The 21760-nt window shown below is 40.0% G+C and overlaps 2 protein-coding genes across 6 annotated transcripts in view; one reads left to right on the forward strand and one right to left on the reverse strand.

Moving 5' to 3' along the window:
- The window catches only part of mymx (myomixer), a 31329-nt gene extending 20881 nt beyond the window's left edge, over nucleotides 1-10448 (forward strand). For 3 of the 5 annotated variants that reach the window (XM_088421444.1, XM_088421445.1, XM_088421447.1), the window contains 10 exons: nucleotides 868-2790; nucleotides 5141-5242; nucleotides 5331-5405; nucleotides 5496-5582; nucleotides 5659-5750; nucleotides 5855-5955; nucleotides 6033-6096; nucleotides 6184-6395; nucleotides 8796-8948; nucleotides 9036-10448. In XM_088421444.1, coding sequence (XP_088277570.1) covers nucleotides 868-2790; nucleotides 5141-5242; nucleotides 5331-5405; nucleotides 5496-5582; nucleotides 5659-5750; nucleotides 5855-5955; nucleotides 6033-6096; nucleotides 6184-6395; nucleotides 8796-8948; nucleotides 9036-9274 — 3048 coding nt within the window. In that variant the 3' untranslated portion in view covers nucleotides 9275-10448. The remainder of the gene's footprint in view (nucleotides 1-867; nucleotides 2791-5140; nucleotides 5243-5330; nucleotides 5406-5495; nucleotides 5583-5658; nucleotides 5751-5854; nucleotides 5956-6032; nucleotides 6097-6183; nucleotides 6396-8795; nucleotides 8949-9035) is intronic. The other 2 variants (XM_088421448.1, XM_088421446.1) reach the window with 1 other exon arrangement.
- A 4820-nt stretch (nucleotides 10449-15268) lies between these two features.
- On the reverse strand, nucleotides 15269-21104 carry ntpcr (nucleoside-triphosphatase, cancer-related). The gene is made up of 5 exons (XM_088421693.1): nucleotides 21022-21104; nucleotides 19175-19337; nucleotides 18997-19099; nucleotides 16101-16310; nucleotides 15269-15604 (listed from the first exon to the last, which is right to left on the reverse strand). Exons 1-5 carry the CDS (start codon nucleotides 21053-21055, stop codon nucleotides 15509-15511), a joined length of 606 nt encoding a protein of 201 aa, XP_088277819.1. The 5' UTR covers nucleotides 21056-21104; the 3' UTR covers nucleotides 15269-15508.
- Nucleotides 21105-21760: the final 656 nt, after the last annotated feature.

A 21760-nucleotide genomic window follows, 5' to 3' on the forward strand; every position in this document is an offset into this window, starting at 1 on the left:
AACAACAAAATAAAGGCTTGTTTTTCTTGAGTCCGATGATTATAATTTTACCATGTTTCTTGTAACTATAAAGTGCACTATTGCTGACAGATTCAGAAAACTTTCCCGGACTCAGGGTACCGGACCTCTTTAAATGGTCTTCAGTTTCACACTTTATTGCTTTTCACTCTCTTTTCCAGCCCTTAACTACAGCTTCAAAGTAGCTTACTTTGTCAGGTTCCATTTTTAGTTGCTTTTTTTCTCTCAACAGTTCCAGATGTCCCTACACAGATGTTGTTTGCAGCTCAGGGACAGTCACTTTTGATTTAAAGTACATTACTAATTGCCTATGTTTTTCTTGGTGTGATTACACCTTGGGCTTCCAAAAGATACTATTTCAGGAATATACAAAAGAAAAATAGCAGTTACGAATCAAATGGAATTCATACCACAGACAGTATTACTTTTTTTTTTTAGTTAAACCTAACACAATATCCAAAGCGCCACGCACTGTCATGCAAATGCAAAAATGAGATTATTCAAAAAGGCTATATGATACCATGTGTGATTTTGACAAACAAATGTGTACCGGTAATTAGTATGTTCTTTTCATTTTTACCCTTTTTCTTCCCTTTCAATAAATCATTTGCACGACAGTGTGAAGTTTATAGAAATAAACAAGTTGAATGATTTCACCCAAAAGCTTTGCATTGTATGTGTTTTCAAGCCGTCATACATCCCTAACAAATGGGACAAATCTTGCTCTTTGCTGGATGTAAAATGGCACCGCACACATCTGGGAATAAAACTTAATAGGTCAAAGATTTTGAGATTCGGAGGGAGAAAAAAATCCTCACAAGTTGAATGGGTCTCTCCCTTTTTCCTTAGGTGAGTACTTACTTGCATGTCAAGGATACCAACTCGGCTGTGGCCCCAGTGTACGAGAGCATCACTCTCCCGCGCCAAAAGAGGCACTTGACTTCCTCGGCCTCCCCTTCCGCCTCGCCATCCTCCCCCTCGCCACCTTCCGTGGTGCAAGCACCTCAGGCCAGTGTATCCCTCCACCTTTTAAACGGGAGGCATGTGAACAGCTCCATATTCTGGAGCCTTAAGAGAATGGGCAAAAAAAGAAAGAGAAAGAGAGACACTCGCAGGCATACCATCCAGAAAGTCATGGGGGTGGATGAGGAAACCGATGAGCCAATTTATGCCTGCGAGACAGTCGCTTTTGACACTCGAACCTGGCCGCTCAAAGACGCTCGAAGGAAGAAAGGTTTGCCACAGTGCGAGGAGACAGTTCACGCTGAGGCCGAACTGGAGTGCACTGGAGATGACACTATTACGCCGTATGCTGTTTCAGAGGGGCCGACGACCACCATCCAAGAGACAGGCCGCTGCAGATTTCTTTCCTTAGGCTCAGTATTGAGTTTTGACTTACCAAAGGACATGACTCTCATCCCCAGCATTCAAGAAATCATAACCATAGCTCCTCCGGAATCCAATAAGGCAACTGATCCAGATGCCAACTTCCAGCGGCATGCAGAATTGAGTTCATTCAAACAAACTCGACCCTTGCTGGCCAACTCTGTTCGCAGAGGTGAAATCAACTGTGAGACACACACATCTGCAATTGTTGTTAAAGAATTGCCCAACACTGTGAGCAGAACTGAAATCAACTGTGAGACACAGACGTCTGCAATTGGTAAAGATTTGCCTGATAAAGACAGCACTTTCAACACACCTCCTCCGGAAAAAGATCAGGACCATACAGCACCGTGTAATGGTTTACCCAATAGGCATTTTAACCTGCGGGATGATGCGGAGCAGGAGTGGAACAAAATGCCATCAGTACAAAAAAGTGTGAATGATGACGCCGCAAGCTTTCCCAACCCCCCTATTTATATGAATCAAGCCAATGTGTCCATAAATACTGAGGCTCATAAACACCAATGTCCAAATGTTCATACACTTATTAGGGACCTCAATGGACACAAGTACCATAAAAGTGCCAAAAAGCAGGGTGAACAAAATGAGAACCCAGGACAGTGTCTGCACCAATCTTCTCACATGGTTGTCAACCTCAAGTCAAGTGTGAATGTTCGTCAAGACTCCGTGGACTCAGGTGTCTCCAGCTCAAACAGCATCAAATTATGTGCTGATGCAGCTTGTTTGGATAACCCCCAGATTACTGGAATGGTGGGGAGGCTTGTGTCCCTTCAAGTGGGACGCATTGACTGCATGAAGATGACAGAGAATGTGGACCCATTGAAACCTAGGGAAGACCCGCAGCAAGAACTTGTCCACCCGGACCATCAACAGTTTGAGGAGGAAGAAGAAGAGCTGGAAGGGATCTGGAACCAAACTACGAATTTCAGGCAGAGTATCTGTTCCGATATCATGTACCAGCCTAACACAGAAGAGTCCATATCATCAAATCAGCTGAGCGAGCCCATTCCCATCTCCTCCCCCAGCAAAGTGCCAACTGTATTCTATCGAAATGTGACCACAGCCTCAGAACCCAACCTCTTTGTGGTGGACTTCAGGCTGCCCTCTAACCCCCAGAGCCTCCTGGGGGGCGACAAGGAACCAAGTCCCCAAGGCCCACCACAGACTGGAAGAGACAGACGGTCCTGGGCAGCCTTTCCGAACAGGGAAATCGCCAAGACCTCAGTTGTTGTGAACGAAACCGCTGCAGATCCGGTGAAACTTCCAGAAATTCTTGACAGTAAGAAATATATCTACCAATACAGAGAGGAGGAAGAGGAGGAAAGGTCAAAAAGTAGGAAGGAGATGGATGAGCACCCAGGAAAGGTGAGATTTATACTTAACTACCAGCGCATATGCGACCGGTCTGATTTATTGAGCAAATTCATCTCACTATTAATGTGACGTGTTTTATTTTCCTTGCTCGCCCACATTTTCTCAGCATAGTCCACAGTGCAGGTTTCTGCCAAAACCAACATAAAAAAAAATCCAAATAAATTGTTTTCTTTGGCATTGGCGAGTTAATCAGTTCCCAAACTTAATAACTATTTCTTTGGCTGATGTAACAATACTCGTTCAAAGTTGGTTAAAATCAGCATGCAAGATTTTCTGAAATAATGACGGCCATAACATTGCTGTGCCTTTACATAATCACCAACCAGTTTAATTATGGGTACTTTCTATTTATTCACTCCTTCATTTCCCACAAACGGTGCCGTGAAAAAGTATTTGTTCCCTTCTCAATTTTTTATCTGATTTTTTCAGTTGGCCCACTTCATAGGTCTTCATAGTCTTAGATCATATGTGACAATGTGTAGATCAAAGCTAGTATTGGTTGATTGTATGATAACGCATGACATTTAAGGGGACACACACACACAGGGACAAACAACGGGGCTAAAAGCTAACAGAAGATGCACATACTGTTTGTAACAGATTTTACAAGTATATAGTGCACTCTTGATTTCACAAAGCATTTCTGTTGTCATTAGGATTAAGACTACCTTTTTTCTTTCTTATTTATATGTGAGCATTTATGACGCGAGAGCTGGTGTGCGTGTTGCAGTGGATGATTGTGTGGTGACATCATGCTACTTGCGCGTGCCTCTGCCATTCTCACTCGCTCCAAGGATTGATGTGGCCAATCTAAGATCTTTATGTTGCCCCCCCTATATTGAGGGAGGTTGGCTGTTGGATCTTGGGGCAAAAAGGTTTCGGTAGCCATGTTTGATCAGTGATTCTGAAATAGAGGTATGAGTACCCCTGAGGTTACGTGAAGGCACTTCCATAGCCACCTTAAGTCAGGGGTAGACTTGTACTGTTTTTGTAAAATTCACCCAAATTGCAGTAAAATAAGGGGGAGGTCGAATTATAAATTGAAGTCGACTTGTATTTGGAGAAATATAGTCTTGCTTTTTAATGCAACTTAAAACAACTGCCATGCCCATATCTGACCGCATATACATACAGTATGTTGGATGTTGGTTGACAGGAATAGTATTTTTTTTTTCAGCAAATTAATTGGGATATGGAGAAATTTGTGTACTCAAACCTATTTTATTTATTGTAAATTACAAACTAGTGGCCAGTCCCCGCGAATGGATGTATAAGGTTCACAATAAGTTATGAATATTGTTATTTGCATGAGTGTATACAGTGAGACCATTTTGTGGAAAACATAAAATAAGGTGTGTCTATTAACCCAATAATGTACAATTGACTCCCTATCCCAAAACTTTCTGAAGTGAAATATCATACGTATGTATGATATGTACATACACAATACACCTAACTGAGTCAAAATGACTCCTTTGCACAACATAGTATGCAGATTTTGTGACGTTTAATTCAAATGTGCATTGTCGTCAGTAACATAATTTTCCTGCAGGAGGCACTTGACTGGGAAAAACAAATATTTCACCGGAGTACATAACTGAAAAAAAGGTCAACAACCACTGTCTTAGACCATCAAAGGAATGTAAACATCAGACAAAGGCAACCCAAGCAAACAGAAAATGTTTGCCCTTTGTGAAAAAAATGCGTGCCTCTCTTGTTAATTCATGAACTCCAGAATGCCAAAGACTTTCAATAATTGATTAAAACAGTCAGACAAGTGTTAGCCATTTTTAAAACTTTAGTACTCCACCAAACCATGGTGAGGGACATTATCCCCAATTGGAGGCAAGGGGGAGCAGGGATGTACCTAACCAGACTGCAAAAATGACCTAGACAGTGACAACTCATACAGGAGGTCACAAAAGAACCCTGGAAAACATCTAAAGAAAGCAGACCACCACTACCTCATTTGACATTAGTGTTCATGCCTCAACAATAAGGGAGAAACTGGGGCAAACACGCCATCCATGGAGGGATTCCAAAGCAAAAGTTACTGCTGACCAACTATAACACAAGGGCTCATTTTACCTTACCTTGTCAAGTACTTTTTCAGGCTACTGTATATAATAAGACTAGAAATGAATGTATAGTACAATAATTACAAATCACATAAGTTACATCAATGCATCTTATCCCCACACCCAAAAATTGAAGACTATCATAGTCCAAAGAGAAATGCCATATCTGTTCTTGTGCATGTGAAAGAAGGTATCACAGTACATAAAATGTTTATTGGAACCAGAAAAGCATTTTCTGTCAGTGAGAATCTTCTTTTCAACAGGACCAGGCAAAAGACTTCCATCACCAAAATGAGGATGCTCAAAAACTTGAGGAAATAGAAATGCACGAGTCAGTGGCCACAAGAGGGCGCTCTAGTACCCAAGTAAGATTGAAGGCATAATTGCCTAAGAAATGGGGCTGTTTTGATTGAAAGCAGAGATGAACCTGAATCATTTTATCACCCCTTTTAGAATGGAAATCCTGAGCTGCAATCTATGGAGGGAATTCTCGAGAGGAAGCAAAAGCTTCAGCTTGGAGGGAAAAAAGTAAGAACGGTTCCATTTGTTGTTCGAGTGAGCACGGTCAGCAAGTGTTAAGTCCCAAGTCAGCAGCACATGCTTATCTTATTTCCACAGGCAGCCTCCAGAGGCTGGAACTCCTACCATACTGTATTATATCGACACACCTTATGCTTCTATCAGGATAGAAAGGAAACGCTGAGGGTGAGTACATTGTCCATGAATAATTGAAGTCGACTAATATGCGAGTCGGTGGTGGTCAGCTTGTGTTGCCTTGCAGAGTTCTGCATGTGGCCTGCCGCTGAACCTCGCTGGAGCTGAGTGTTCATCTGCACCGGAGTACACCAAGAAACCTAACTGCTTTCGTTTGAGGTAAGAACGTAAAAGTACAATGATACGTGAGTAATAAACAAAGGTTACAGTACATGTGTGAAGATAGTGGATTGTTGGATAACTTTTTCTTTTGTGGCCTTCAGGCTGCGCGATGGCTCTGAATATCTCTTCAATGCCTCCTCTCGCTTTATGATGAACAAATGGATGAACAAAATACAAGCAAACGCGGGTAAAGAGGATTACAGTACGTTAAGACGCCGTCTGTCAGTCAGACGAACACATAATCGTTCTTACTTTTTTTTTTTAAATCATGTCTTAAAGGTGCAAGGCAGCATGCGTCTTCGTTATCAAGCATCCCAGTAACTAAAGACGTCCACATTTCCTTGTAAGGAGAGATCCTGCCCAACCTAACGCCACTGCTCTTTAAACTAATACTCTGTAATGGAAAAAAAACATGTGTTCCTCCCAATAGAAGCCCCCCTCTGTGCTCAGGCTGTTACGGTCTGGTCAAATGCTACTGCTCCTCCCAGCATGATGTCACCTCCACGTTTCCCAGACGGAAACCCCTGAACCGAGCCAAAGACACGGTTGTCCTCTCTAGAGAGTTTGCGCACTTGCCACAGAACCACCTAAGATGTTTGGAGGAAGGTTTGACCAGTTCATCCACAAATGGGCACTCCTGCGGTAAGCCCCCCCCCCCTTAATGCAGTGGTTCTCAATACGGAGTCCGTGGGGGTCCATGAATTCATTTGTGTTAATTTGATTTGATTTTAGATTAAATTGCAAATGTATTGATGACTCTTCATTAAAGTCATCGATTCAGCCAGTTGAATATATTTTTTAAAATGTAATCGTTTTGAAATTTGTCAAAGTAACTCACGTCATCATCAAAGAGTATTTAGTCACCCAACATTTGGCAGCAACCAGTTTTCCGGGAAATTAACCCACTTTGTAATGAGAAGGTGTGCAATTTGCAATCTTTATTTTGCAAACTTCGGTATGGCTGAAAAGTAACAAATGTACTTCTTATCAAATTGAATATATTGGTGAATAAAAGGGCACTTATGTTTGACTTAGATGATTTTTTGTTCTGTTTTGTTTCTGCAAACATTTGCAATGAGCCTCTTGGAGAATTTGTTTTCTAAAAGGTGTCCCTGACTCCAAATAATTTGAGAACCCTTGCTTTGATGGACAACGTACTGTATACCCCAAAAAGCATTGAAGCAGTGATTGCTCTTTTTGAGCTATTTTGAGTCTACTTTAACCCTTGACCATTTTTGCTTCATTTTCTTCATTCTTGCAGTATTTTAACCAAGGGATGACACACTCCTGGTAATGTGATAGCTAAGCCATGTTAAACTTTGACATTTCGTCATCATTTGGGTGAAATTTTAGCTACCGTGTCTTCTTTCAACGCTTTTCCTATGATGTGAAGTGCTTTTGATGTAAACATAATAGGATTGGACAAAATACAGCACAAGGGTTAAATTATATTTAATTACTTCATAAATTATGATATTTTACTCATTTTTGTGTACATTCTATGTTGTATGGTTATTAAAACTATGTTTTGTTTTTTGTTTTCAAATTTTCAGATAGAATGTTTGAAATAAATGTTTAGGGATTACTGATACTGTATGTTCTTGTTTACTTATCAGATCTATATTTTGTTTGAAATTTGAAAACAAGAACATATGAGTAATCCCCAAACATCATGAAACACGAACACACTCCCACACTAGTACACAGCAACATATAAATATATATGTACATATTGTAAAGCAGGAAGTTAATTTTCAGTCACCTCTAAATTCACTGAATATAAAAATGGTGCACTTGCAGGCAAAACCAAATTTCAAACTCAGCACAAACAACCAACCCTTGCCTGTTTTTTTTGTAACGTAAAGTTACAAAACATGTGTCAGTTGCACCTTCTAATGCTTTTCTGCACATGAAAGATGTGTGGATCCAAACAAAAGGTGCAATGTTGTGAATCCCCTCCAAATATGAATAAGTGTACAAGAAGGCTCGTATGATGATTTATTTTCTTTCATTCTTTTGGAGCAAGTCTGCCACAGTGTTTAAGTCAGTGTGTGTAGTATTGTAAAAGTGCACTGCTTCACAATGTTTCTAATATTTTAATCACCAAGTTAACATTAGCTAAAAACAAACAACTCCCTCTTAATCAAATGTAGATAAATTCTACACCGGGGCAGACTAAAATCATCAGCTATAGCATCAAACATTTCTCTGACAGTGTCAGTCACACATTTTTAAACCCTTGTGTGGGTGTGTGTCCAAGCTAGTGTTGGAAAAAAAAAGTGATTCATTTGTATTTTTTGTATAAATAACACTTAACACAAGCATAATAAGCATGGTCCTTATCATTTGAAGCAGATGGCGCTTAAAAACTGGCATTCAAGGGATTATTTTGCATTTGTGAAAGATGTACTGTATTCTAAAAGGTCTTCGCTGCATGTAAGATATTCTCCACTAGGGGGAGCTCAAATATCGTCTTATTATACCACTACTGTACCGGATTCATGTTTAATGAACACACTTGGCTTAGTATCTACTCTGCATGATAGGTATGAGTATGGCAAAGATTTTAATCCACTTAAGGTTGCTTACATATTTTGTAACACACAGTATTGCACTTATAAAATACTCAATTGTGGGATAACCCCAAACAATTCTTTGTTTTGTATAAAAGAAAGTTGTGTAAATTTCTTCCAAATACTAGGTCTGTCCATGTGGATTTACAAAACACGTTTCTGAGGTTGCCTTGTGCAAAACAACCTGGAAACGTTCGTCAAATTGACCCAAAGAATGGGTCCATCCTTTTTTTTTATACCCATCATTGGGTTATTTTTAACCCAAATGTTTGAAAACACAAATGCATTGCAAAGTTTGAATATACATGAACTGTGCTTAGCAAATGTAATGTTCTAGGCCATTAATGACATTGGAACATAATGTGAATTAAACAATTATGTGAGAATACTAATAGTGCAGTTTGACTGAATGAACAATTTGCATTTACATTTGTGCCTTTGCCGCCTTTTGCTGCTTGTTTCTCCACAGATGATGATGATGATGGCAGCAGCTGTAATCAGATGGTGACGCACGGTCTTCAGGGAGGAACCGGAGACAACGCCTCTTCCTCCCATTGGTCTCCCCCATGCAGCAATCAAGACTGTCTTACCATCAAGTGTCGCTCTCACTCCTTCACTTCTGGTTAGTTTTCGCCTATTAACCTCAGTGACCTTGACAATGCGCTGTATGTGCGTCTCTTGACTCTTTGCGTTCTGTGTCGTTTAATAGCAACCTATCAGAAGCTCAAGCCAACGCAGCAGTCCTGCGGAGGCCCAGGGAAAGGGTCTAACTACAGTGTGACGTTGGTCCTGGGAGACAAGTTATCGGACAGTAAGGCCTGCGGAGCTCCACCTTTGACGGTGGCTGGATGGCAGCATGACGCTTCTCCGCTGATGAGCTACACCAGTCTGCCTCGGCCTCGCAACAAATCTGTCTTTAAGAAGTTCTTTGGCAAAAAGGATGTGTGACTTTCACCAGAGTGTCTCTAATGTGCAGTGCACATTCTTATACGTCTTATTTACTACTGACTATATTTATATTCAGAGTTGCAACCACAGCTTTATTTGAATGTGTGCGATAGTAGTTCTGTGTGGGTATATTATTCTAACACTGTGTGTACTATGTAGTTGCAGTTTATTTGGCCACTTGTCTTAATTTTACATTTGTGTCGTTTGTTTGGGCCAGCACAGATACTAGTGGAGCTTGCATGTTATTTCTGCGCTTGGGTGGGTTCCTCTGACATACCAAAAACATGTTTGGTTCAATGAATGCTTGACACCAGACATTGCGTCTACATGCAGACAATAAAATCTGAGTTTAAAACCCAAGTATTGACAGTTTTCAGGTTTCTAATATTCCATCTTGTTCAGGAGCAAATGAAGGCACTTTTGCTTAAAACTAAACCACTGCTCGTCATTCTACATCAATGGAGTTGGAGGACTTTGGACAGAGTTAACCAATACACTCACCACGCTCTGATGCCGAGCGTATGCTGTGTGTTGTAAAAGAAAAGAAAATCTGTGCTCAGAAAGATACACATGGCTGTTCGGCGTCCCCCGTTTCATATCATTTTATATCATTGCCTGATTATTGTAAGAAACCATTAACGCGGCGGCATCTTCACATTTAAAATGAGCATTAATAATTAATGACATAAAGATACCATGTGTTTAAATGTGTTATTTCAAAAGTCTTTACAACTTGGGAACTCTTGGCTTAGTCAGCACCAAAGAGGCAACTCCTCTAAATTGTCTATAATGAAGTTTGAATGGTTGTTTGTTAAAATGTGACCTGTGATTGTCTGGCATCAAGTCCATCATGTACCCCACCTCGATCTCACCCAGTCAAATGGAATAGGCTCCAGCCTTCCCAATTGAAGATAAACAACAAAGAAAATGGATAAATGGATGTGTTGTTTGTATTTTAGCAGTGCCTACAAAACAGCTCAGCAGGAAGTCCATTTTGGAAAAACATTTGCACACTCAAGTGATAATGCTTGTAATGCTCAAGTCATTACAGTTGTGTCCAGATAATTGTTTTTCTCCTGTGTGTTCTGCATCTAATTAGCTTCTTTTTACAAAAAAATACATTGCTTGTGCTGGTTTGTTACAGCGAAATTTCAAAATAAAACATCTAATGATTTGTGCAGTTCAGTTTTTAATCAGTAGTTAAAAATATATATCCTATCTTAATTGTTCTTACCCATAATGTTCAATGTCCAACAATGTTCTTCAATCCTTTAATGTCATCAAGACAGGAGATTTATTGTAAGAATACTTTACAAACACTTTTGCAGATTTGAATAAAAATAAAATGTCATATCCGATCTCTCACATCTGACCTCATGATGCACAGCTGCTGCTCCAAAAGAGGATATTCATTTTAAAACTCAATTTTCTCAACAGCAAATACAGATGTTTTGGCCCAACTGCTTCACCTGTCAGTTCTCAAAATTTGGCACATGCACACGGCAGATACAGTAACATACGGAATGAAAACAGACCACAAATGATGGGTATTTGTGGACCAAATTTATCTGGCAGGAGAATCCGTTATTGCAGGTCAGCAATCTGTGAACCATTATCGAGTCTCTGACTGAAGTATGACTCACACAGTTGTTTGTTTATGTGTCACATCAATGTACTTTCCAAACTGTGGAGTTACGTCATGTAAACAACATGTACAAAAAATACTGGACGCCTGGATATTGCGTTGAAAACAACTGAAAAACGAAGAACATATATAGTCAGATCTCTCGTTTGTTGCTTATAAAAAGACTGTCCACACTGCCTGTGATGACAACTTTGTGGCCTTTTTAGTGCCTGTGTCTAAATTCCTCAACTCTCTTGAAAAAAAACATGACTTTCTAACCATAACGAAGACAATCTGGCCCCTTTTGTCTGCATGTCAAGTTTTAAATGACAGCCACATCCTCTGTACCCCACAGGGACAAAAGTCTATTGATTGATCATCATGCCTGCGATCATTGCGCTTTCCCTGTGAACTCAGACCTCTGCGTCAATCGCTCGACAGCTTCCGTTGCTTCAGCCGCTGCTGTGAGGGTTTAACCCCCTCCCCCCCGTTGATGTTATAACACATTTTGCTGCTGTGTCACCGCCACTTATTGCTGGATTTAAGGCTCATGCGTGAGGCGACGGATAAATACGGCATACAAAACAACCTAGTTGCATATAGGCTATCTAATGTGATGTAAGATGGGTGCCCTTTAGCCTCTTAACTCAGCTTTGAACTCAAGCTCAAAAGCTGGAGATGTGTTTGAAATTCAACCCCCTGCCGCAACCTCTGGGGTGAGCCAGTTAAAGTGGTGTAATAGGAAGAATGCTTTAAAAATCACTCAGATGGGAAGCGGCATAAGTCTTTGGACCCTTTAGGACATACACCGCCCACCTGTCTCAGCCAGTGGACCATAGTTATGCTAATGATTGATTATGCTGACCTTAACTGAAGTACGGTATAATTAATGATTGCTTTTTTGTGGTGCACATATGAGATTCTGGTATGGAAGAAAGCGAAAAGACACCCTAAAAATGCTCGTAATGAGTTCTTTTTTTTCTGATTGAAAAACATGTTGTTTGTTGAATTGAGAAGACTTTGTGAACCTCACAACAGTTATTACTGTCTCCCCACCAACCTATAAGCGTTAGTAGCCATTAGAGACAGTCAGAACAAATCAAGAGGGAGAAGGAATTCCTGCCATCAGTGAACAGGACAGCTAATGCTTAAAACACACTTACAAAGATTCACTGTGATACCCTAAACAATGTGTGCCTTCATCCATTCTGAATGCTCAAAGACAGACATAGAGATACACAATTCCCTGGGTAACATGACTTTAGCCTGCTGTTTACCCACAATGCATTGATGAGGTAAAGGAAATGTGGCTTGAAGATTGGGTAATCCAGTCCTAATTATAGAACTTTACACACTGGGCATTTACTCAAGTGACTTTTTTCTGACCTCTTGCTTCCCTATTGTTACAGTGTGTTAAGTATGAATGCAAATTCCACATCCCACACTGTGCCCCTACCCCTACAGGAGCACAGTTTGGGGGCACCATCTGGAGATTCGTCAGTCTTTCCGCTACTGTCCTTCTTGAACAGGTTGGAACTGTAAAATGAATTGTGTGGCTCCGTACTTTACACATGCATAGTGACAATAACTTTGATTTCCATTCCATTCCACGGCATTAGATTGTGGGCCCTCCTGCCCAAACCTTTTTGTCTGAGGGTTGCATACAAAAAATAGAAAGATGTAAGGGTCTTTTTTTTTTTTTTTTTTTTTTTTTTACTTGAACTAATAAAAACTGTAAAAATCAATCAATAAAGCATGTAATTACATATTGTCTACATTATTTAATTATTTTTAAAAATGCTACGCCAACGCTTTATGATAAAGATGATGCGTCAAGTTAGGATTTTTTTTTTCCCCCAGACCTTTAACACCATCTACCATGAAACCTTCTCATTCCTTTTTTAGGTATCTTAGCAAGCCATGTCAAAATTTAGCCCTATGCTATAGTACGGGCAACTAAAATGTAGATGGCGGGCTGCAAATGTCCCCCAGGCCGCAGTTTGAATTTATCAGGAAATAGCGTAGGTAAAAGAATTGTGCAATGTTATGAAGCATCAAGATACACTTTCAAGGTGTCTTAATGTTGACAGCAGTTACAGTAACAAGTAGTTACTGTTGTGCTGCTGTAGATACTATCAACTGCTGATTACTACACGTACATTATATAGGAGAGCTGAACATTCATTTGGAGTCTAGAAACAAGGAAACATCTGCTTCTCCGGAGTAGCGTGTGACACAGTAGATGATTTTCACTCCTATCCCATCCCACTCACACAGAAAATCCTGTCCTGTCCCATAGTAAAAAAAACAAATAAATAAATACCCCCCCCCCTCCCCAAGATGACCAAAGCCACCACTACATTCACATAATATCTTTACAGCAAAGTCTTCAAGCTCCCCAGCACCCACCAACTGCAAGCTCTTTTGTCCTAGATTGCCAGTAAGCTCCTTGAATTTCTGTGTGAAGGGTTAACGGAAGCAGGGCGCCAGACAGACATCTGTCTCACTGCTTGATGCAAAAGTATCTCAAAGATATGAATATTTAGAATATTTAGATTGGCAGTTCCTCTGTTCTGGCAGAACATACTTATATGTATGTAACACAATATATTTGTATTTTTTTACATCAACGACACGGCCCAGTCTGTTTTGTGCTGCTAGTAAATAATATTTCGGCACGTGCATGCTGTTTGGTTCATGTATATCTATGTAAATGTCAGATATGTGTCATTTGAAATTTTAAAATGATTATTGTTCAAATGCCATAGAATTAAATCTGAATTGGACACTTGAATCTTGAATGCAAATCCAAACCGAAGCCTTGATTATCATACAGTCATAAAAAAAAACTAAAAAAAAAAAACATTTAATCAAATTAGTCATTTAATCAAATCATGACACATCAAAAGTATCCAGACAGCACTCACGGGTTAAACCTGGGAAAGGTTGGTATCACGCTTACATAATCCATCTGCTCCCATGCAGCAGGGTGCTTGCAATCGCTTGCCAATCAGGTGGCTCCCACCGCACCGTGTAAAGCCTCAACTCCAATCGCCCACTAAGCATGTGCCAAAATAACACAGACTATCGTCCTGCAATGAAGGCCGATAAGTGTCGCCATTGCAGCATTGCTTTGGAGTGCCAACTAATGGAGGGACCTGTCAGAGGCGGCCAAAGAGCAGATGCTGGCACAGCAGCACGTCTGACGCACATCACAGCTGGCCGCTCTTGCTGCAGCTGGCCTGACAGCTTACATCACTTATGCAAGCGATATTAAAAATAAGCCAAAAGTCGAGTTTCACTTTGAAATGACCGGGAACTCTTTGGGGAAGAGGCCAATATTCTTGTTGGCTTTCTATTTCAAAAACTTCAATCAACCGGACAGATTAAAAGCCCTCACAAGTTTGAAGTTTGTTTCATTCAAACATGAACTAGGGGGAAAAAAACCTTGTCCATTACCTATGATGGAGATGTTGGGAGTGTCAGTGGACACGTGGCTTTTTATATACTGTAGGTGACAAAATGTGACACAGCTGGACAATCAGCATTGTAGTAAATAATTCACCCGCAGACAGAACTGTTGTTATGAGGAGTGGTTTCTGGTTACCGTTAATGTGTGCGGTTCATTTACACGTTTTGCTTTGATGGCTCTCAAGTTCATGTTGATGTCAGTAAAACCACTGTTTTTGACTCCTTCATTCACTCAGCAGGAATAGGCTTGAGCGCCCCGCGACCCTCGTGAGGATAAAGGGTCAAGATGATGGATCGATGGATGTTTCGTGGCTGGACGGCCTTTGAACAACATCATGAAGGAGGCGGGAAAGCCGCACAGTGGGAAGCGTGGCTTCAGTCAATGAGATGTTTTACTTCCTGGTTAGAAATTTCGGTACTAAAAAACATCATAAATTTAAGTGTGGAATGTTTACTATATCATGATATGGGCCTTCTGAAACTTTTCATACACTTCTCATATATATCTATATTGTGTATAAATGCATACATAAAATACACACACGCATACATACACACATGCTTCAGAGGAACACTTTTCTTCAAATATTAAAGATCTCACTTAGCAGATGTGCACCCATCAGACCCCTCTAAGCTGCAGAAAGCGACTAAATCCCACTTCAAAGCAATCTGACAACTCCAAAATCCCCCAAAAGTCAGTTATAATATTCATCCTTAACAGTAATCTCAGAGAATACAGATTGAAAACACATGATGACCAGGGGTGCAGTAGAAAATCCCCAAATGAACCTCTAGGAAATAAAAACAGTCAAACTCATTACGGCAAGAAATGCAAATGAACTTTTGTAGATGTAGAAATGTGAAGATTATTACCCACCCCGATGTAACTCAGTAAACACTTGGGGAAAATCAAATTTATTGCACATGTGTATAAAGAGATGTAAAGACTAGTAATTTGATAACAAAGGGCAACCTGCAACGCGATACATCAACTATTTAGACTCCATTTTAAGAGCGCACAATGCAAAACTAAATTGTGTACTCATTGAAAAGCTGTGTGGTAAGGTCACAAACCTGTTATACTTCAAGGAGGCATATGTTGACAAGAAAATAAGGTGTCAATTGAATTAATTACATGTTTACCTTTCTAGAGTAGTAGATCTAGAGTATTTTAAACAGTCCCGAAGTGCTGATAGGATATCTTGCAGAATGGCATTTCTGTTTTCCCTGGTCACCTGGGCATGAAAACAAACAAATGATCTTAAGCTAAACTGACTGTATTTGGTTAGAAATCCAAAGTATACATTTATGTCATACTATCATGCTTATACATAGTTGTAAATACCTGATCTTTCTTTGAGAGAAACAGTTGATCATAAGCAGAGCGCACAATAAAGTAAGCTTGTCAAAGCTAAGTACATACTGGTACTTAGCATGACAATATCCATTTTGGAGTCCCCCATGATAAATTATTTCAACGTTTTAGCAAAGTCTTTGTTGTATAATCAGTCACGCGTGATTTGATGTTAATCCCCCTATAGGGGCAGGATAATGCAGGGCCAGGCTCTATGCAACACACAACAGACTGGCTGTCTCATAAGGCTGTGTGACATAAAGTGTAAACATTGTCCTACAGCAACTAAGAACTCTTAAAGTCGACCTACATATCCAGCTCTCCCCCATCCCTTTTTTCTAGGGAATGTACAGTATACAGTATGTGTATGTACTCACAGTGAAGACCCTGACGTCACTCCTGATCCGCACCTCTTCCACAAGGGCAAGCGGTTTACCCTTTTGGATAGGGATGGTGCCCAACACTGTGCAGGAAGCACAGTCTAGTGTCTCTCTCACCGCCTTGATGAAGGGTTGGCTGAAGAGTTCCATTTTCCCAATTTCGTCAAGGACAAACACTTTTTTACTACTCCCATCTTGTGACCCCACCTGGAGACAGGATAGCACTGAATGGGCACTGTTGGGAACATAAACAACCTGTACATTCAGTTATTGAAATTGTACATTAGCTGGCAAGTATTAATTCCCTTGTGAGAGTGCACCCTATAAAAAAAAAAAAAATGTCCATTCTCATCATGCAGGTCAGAGGTGAGCTGGAGTCTATCCCAGGTGACTTCTGCAAAGTGCAATGCCCAATATTCACATGCGGATATTGTGCTGATAGCAATTGCTGCTGTCTGACATTGCCATTGATCTGCTTGGAGTATACTGTGGGGAAGTGCATACATTTTTGACAATATCCCACTTTATTGGATTCTGTGTCAAAAGCAAAAGCTGATAAATAGCTGATCTGTTATGGCTCTGGGGCAGTAATTTTGTGGTAGAACAATCAGAAGCACAATACTGATGTGCTAAGTTTGCTAGTTTGCATAAACTCACTACTTATTTTCCATCATTGTATTGGGTTTCAATTAGAGAAAATATAATACTGGTTACAAGTTGTGAATTCATTTTTACATGCTATTTTTGTTCATCTGACCATTTTCCATAGTCTCCTCGTTATAATTGTGGACAAGCTGGAGCCTATCCCAGCAGACTTTGGTCAAGAGGCGGGGTGCACCCTGGGCTCGCCGCCAGTTAATCACAGGGCACATGAGTTCCAACAAACGTTCACACTCACAATGTCATTTATGGACAATGTAGAGTCTTCAATTAACACAACATATATGTTTCTGGAATGTGAGAGGAAGCTAGAATCCCCAGAGAGAACCCATGCAAGCACAGGGAGAACATGCATATTACACACAAGAAGGCCATGGAAAAGGAGCTGGTTTTGTTTGCTGTAAACAATTAGAAGTCTTTGTTCTGAATTCAAGAGGTACAGATGAAAAAAATGCACTGTATTTGCAAGTTAATTGCAACAAACCTTATTTTGTGGAATAAGATATGGTTGGTAATTGCACAACTTAGCGCCAAAACAACTTGTCAAAGCACTGAGGGACACGAAACTGATTTTGAGCAAATGCACAGCAACAAATGACACTTTAAACATAATTGGTAACATAATAGCAGAGCAGTGCTAGCCCCAAAACACTATTTTGAAGCAGTGTGATTCAGGAAGGCAGACACAAGCTTCAAGGTTTAACGTTCTTTTGAGTTATCTGAAAATGTTGTTGACAATGAGGGTGCTTTGCACACTTTCTTGTGGGAATTGTGGCAATGCTACCATCAAACAGCAGCAATGCACCATCATCGAAATGTTACAACAGCTCATCATTCTAGGAAATATACGCACACACATGCAACAGGCTGAATTTTGAGATCTAATCACTGATTGTAAAAACGATCAATTTTCAGGCTCCTGAATGCCACCTGCATGTGGCCGAAATGCCCAAATGGTAAATATCTTGTGCAGATACACTGAAACAGAACCTTAATTTGCCATTGGAGTTGGTAGTGTGGGTGAAAACACACAAGGAGTACGGCAATTTACAGAGCATACAGTATGTGACCATATTTTTTCATGTGTTACACGCATGTAGCATATTTTATATATGGCTTTTGCTTGCTACTTAATTAGACTGATCCCAGTCTGAGAATCAGCATGCCTATCAGAATTTGAGAAAACGCATGAGTTCAGGAATGATTTCCATTCAATCCTGTGGGACAACCGCCATTGCAGTCAGCAAGGTCTTAACTGAAGGTGACTTGTATTACATGATGACACACCATTGCTTTTATGCAATACGCTCAGCATCATCACACAAAACTCAGACCATTTTTTTTTTGATCGACCTCAGTACATGTCTTCAATTGTCCAATATTATACACATATGGAGCTATTTGGCCAAAGAATGTTATTACAATAAATAATTGTGTTTGATGAAAGGCAGTACCATTCAATCAGAAATTACTCCATGAATGGGATAACTTGAAATCACAGAAAAACAGGTAAGCCATGTTTTCGTCAGATCGGAGATGACCAGTATAAAGTCAGGTTCAGCATAAAAATCTTCCAATAAGCAGGGTAGGTTCACTAAGTTTACACATAACCTGCTTAGAATACAACCCTTCTTGGATGTAAACCTTTGCTGACATTATTATCATTATGCTGTCCTTTATAATCAGGTCACAAATGAATTTAATTTAATCAACAGTGCCTCTGCTGGTTGCAGTCAGCATGGCAAACTAATGTATCCCTATTTCATAACACGTGATTGAACAACAATCAATAAGTTATTCACCCCATCTCTGGAGTATACTTAAAAAAAGAAAAAAAAACATTGTTTCGGTCTAACATAAAAAAAATCATGTTAGAAAGTCACATGGTCAATAGTGCTGTGTACACACAGAGTTGTTAACTGTGATTAAAGAGAAACGTTTATGAGAGATAAGGGGAAAACGCAGCACCGCGACAACTTCCTTTACAGCTAATGCTTAGGCGGCACTCTGGGCTCACTTTACAAGCGGAATATTCAGTGTCAATGACAGCCAGACGGCACCGCTGCTACTAAAAATGTCACTCTGGAATTTATGTGTTTGCAGGCTTACAATTATTCCCTCTGGTTTGAGAAAATCAAAAAAGTTGATGATTTGTTAAGCAGGAATAAAAAGGAAGCATTCTCTGATCTGTCGACGTGGGTAATTATAAAAGCCATGCCAGTGTGTGGTGTACCTTCTTGAAGAGGGGGAGGGCCAGGCGCTCAAATGAAGGTAAATTTACAACATACTGTCCTACTGTGTACTCCCGTCTGCCATGAGAGTCACCAGCAACATCTCTGTTGGGTGAAATGCATCCCGGGGTTACTCAAACACTAGATCAAAAAGAGCAGCTTGTTTGACATTCCTGCTACCTGATTCTGGACAGGTGGCCTCTTTCTCCACTCACTGTGACCACATCAAACCCCACTCTGCGGCCACTTTCCCTGACCTCTTCCGTGTAAAAGCCTTCCAAAGACTGGCCCGAGGACACGAGCGCATCACACGCCTTCTGGACCAGAGTAGTTTTACCCACACCTGCAGCAAAAATAATGTTCCCATCAATGGCTAGCTATGCTGGGTCCTGAGTTTATGGAAGAGTTCTGTTCCTACGGCAGAGACAAAACTAAAATGACCAATTTACCCATTCACATTTCCAATAGTATTTAGTATATCTTTAGATATGGGCAGAAAATATACACAGTTGAAGCCACAAGTTTACATACACTGTGCAAAATGCACAATTTATTTTTTGCCTCACTGCCTTAAGTCAAATCAGACTAAACTTCTCCTGCTTCAGGTCACTCAGATCACCAAAATTATTTATTTTTGTTAAATGTCACAATAATGAGACAGAATTTCAAAGATAATTTTATATTATTTTGTTTGACTTCAAACATTGACGTAAATTTCCTTGGTATAAAGTAAAATTTCATTTGAACTGCATGACTTGGATCAAACGTTTTGGATAACCAACTATCTGCTGACAGTACACTGTTGGAATCCTGGGCCATTCCTTGTGACAAAACTGATGTAATTGAGTCAGGTTCGTTGGTTGCCTTGCTTGTATATGCCTTTTTAAATCTGCACACACATTTTAGGGATTCGGATCAGGGCATTGTGTTGGCCACGCACATCCTCAAGTGCTGCCACCTCCATGCTTCACAGTTGGTAAGGTGTTCTGAGGTTTACAAGCTTCCCCCTATTTCCTCCAGATGTATTGCTGATTATTATGGACAAACATCTTCACTTTAAGATTGACCAAACCAAAGGATATGTCAAGCATCTGGAAATGGCACTCAAGGATGAGGCAGACTTGTGGATCTCCAGAATTATTTTTCTGATTTCCTGGAAATTTTCTTTTTTGATTTTCCCAATATTTCAAACAAGGAAGCAGAGTGTTTGAAGTGTGGCCTTAAATACATCCCCAGCTGTGCCGTCTATTAACTCAAATGTTGGCAGGTAACCTATGAGGAGCTTCCAAACCAATTACCTCATTTTCTGGGTTTCACAATGGTGTTAAAGACATAGTACGTTTTGACTGTATAAACCTTTGACCAAAGAAAATGACATAAAATTCTCTAAAAAATAAAATAAAATAAACAAGAATCTCTCCCTGGTTATGGTGGCATTTAAAAAAATAATTTAAATGAGTCTGACTGACCTGAAACAGAAGAGGTTTACACCGTGTATATAAATTTCTGTCTTCAACTGCATATGCTCTCACATTAGTTGGCAGAAGGTACAGTGGAACTGGGTAATCAATAGTTGACACTCATCGAACTGACTAAGTTTTTGACCTCATCAATTTTGAGGTGACGCGGTTGTAGTTATAGGGCGTTCAATTTTCGCAACCTGAATGTACCTTAACTAAACGCATCAATACCTTCGTAAAAAGAGGACAACTTTATTTTACTGACAATACAACAAATGCATCTTTCACTTGCCATTGCGGATAGTACGCACCGTTAGACTAAAGACGCATTACTTGTTCTGTTTCTTTTTACTTCGCATGTGCGTGTGTGCTATTCAAAGTTTTGAATAGTTAGATATTGTATAGTACTGTATTGCATTACTGTACAAGATACGCGTCAATTTTGGGGGGGGACAATAACGTCTAAAATGGCCTCCTTTGAAAAGTGTTTTCTTTAGAAACCCAGGAGCAAAATCTCTGTCAGTATATTTTCCAAGAGTGCAGCGAGTCAAGTCTGCAAACAGTTACCTGGCGGTCCAGTCAAGAAAACGTGCCTGAGCATTTAGTCGCTGGTTTCAGTCATGCAGCTTCACTTCCGCAAACAAAAAAGCGCATGCGCAGAGCTTTGATTTAAGCGTCTAGCTGTGGTTTGACGTTCGAAAAAAGTGTTTCGACGTTCGAGCAGTTTAACTGTGAATTTCAAGCTTCAGTTGAGGTTAAGCATGGATAAAAACCATGAGGCCCAAACAAAAATACCTAATGTATATACAGCACAATGTCGCTTCCTAAACGAAATACTTTTAATCGGGAGGTCCAAAAGTATAAATCAACACAATCTAAAGCACTTTCAACACCTGCCGTGCCATATCACGTTGTAATATGATGCATATAATTATATAACCTTAAAAACTCCAACCTGTCATTAAAAACTATAGTATAATTGCTGTCAAATCTCCTGACAGATGAGAATGCAGAGTATGGATTTTACAGACAGGATCGCATGCTAAAATGATGATTAGCTAATTCTCCATCTTATTTATCAATTTACTTATTTTTGCTGTGCTGTTACATTTCATGGAAAGTATTAATCGTGCTGCACATAAACATATACACTAGGGATATTCAGCTTTCACAATTAATTTAGGATGGAAATAAAAAGCACTATAATTTTTACAGGTGAACTTTAATTGACTTCTATACATCTGATTGTGAACTTGTATGTTCAACTCCAATGTTTCAACACTTCACATAATAGGCTGTTCTTTAA

The sequence above is a fragment of the Hippichthys cyanospilos genome, chromosome 8, assembly GCF_059441005.1.
Source record: "Hippichthys cyanospilos isolate Australia breed blue-spotted pipefish chromosome 8, RoL_Hcya_1.0, whole genome shotgun sequence".
In the NCBI taxonomy this organism is placed as follows: domain Eukaryota; kingdom Metazoa; phylum Chordata; class Actinopteri; order Syngnathiformes; family Syngnathidae; genus Hippichthys; species Hippichthys cyanospilos.

Coding starts and splice junctions, on each gene's coding strand:
- ntpcr (XM_088421693.1), bottom strand. CDS start 21,055: ATGCTCAGGCACGTTTTCTTGACTGGACCGCCAG. Junction 19,100..19,174: donor GGCCACCTGTCCAGAATCAG/GTAGCAGGAATG, acceptor TTCACCCAACAG/AGATGTTGCTGGTGACTCTC. Junction 15,605..16,100: donor GTGACGTCAGGGTCTTCACT/GTGAGTACATAC, acceptor TTTCATGCCCAG/GTGACCAGGGAAAACAGAAA.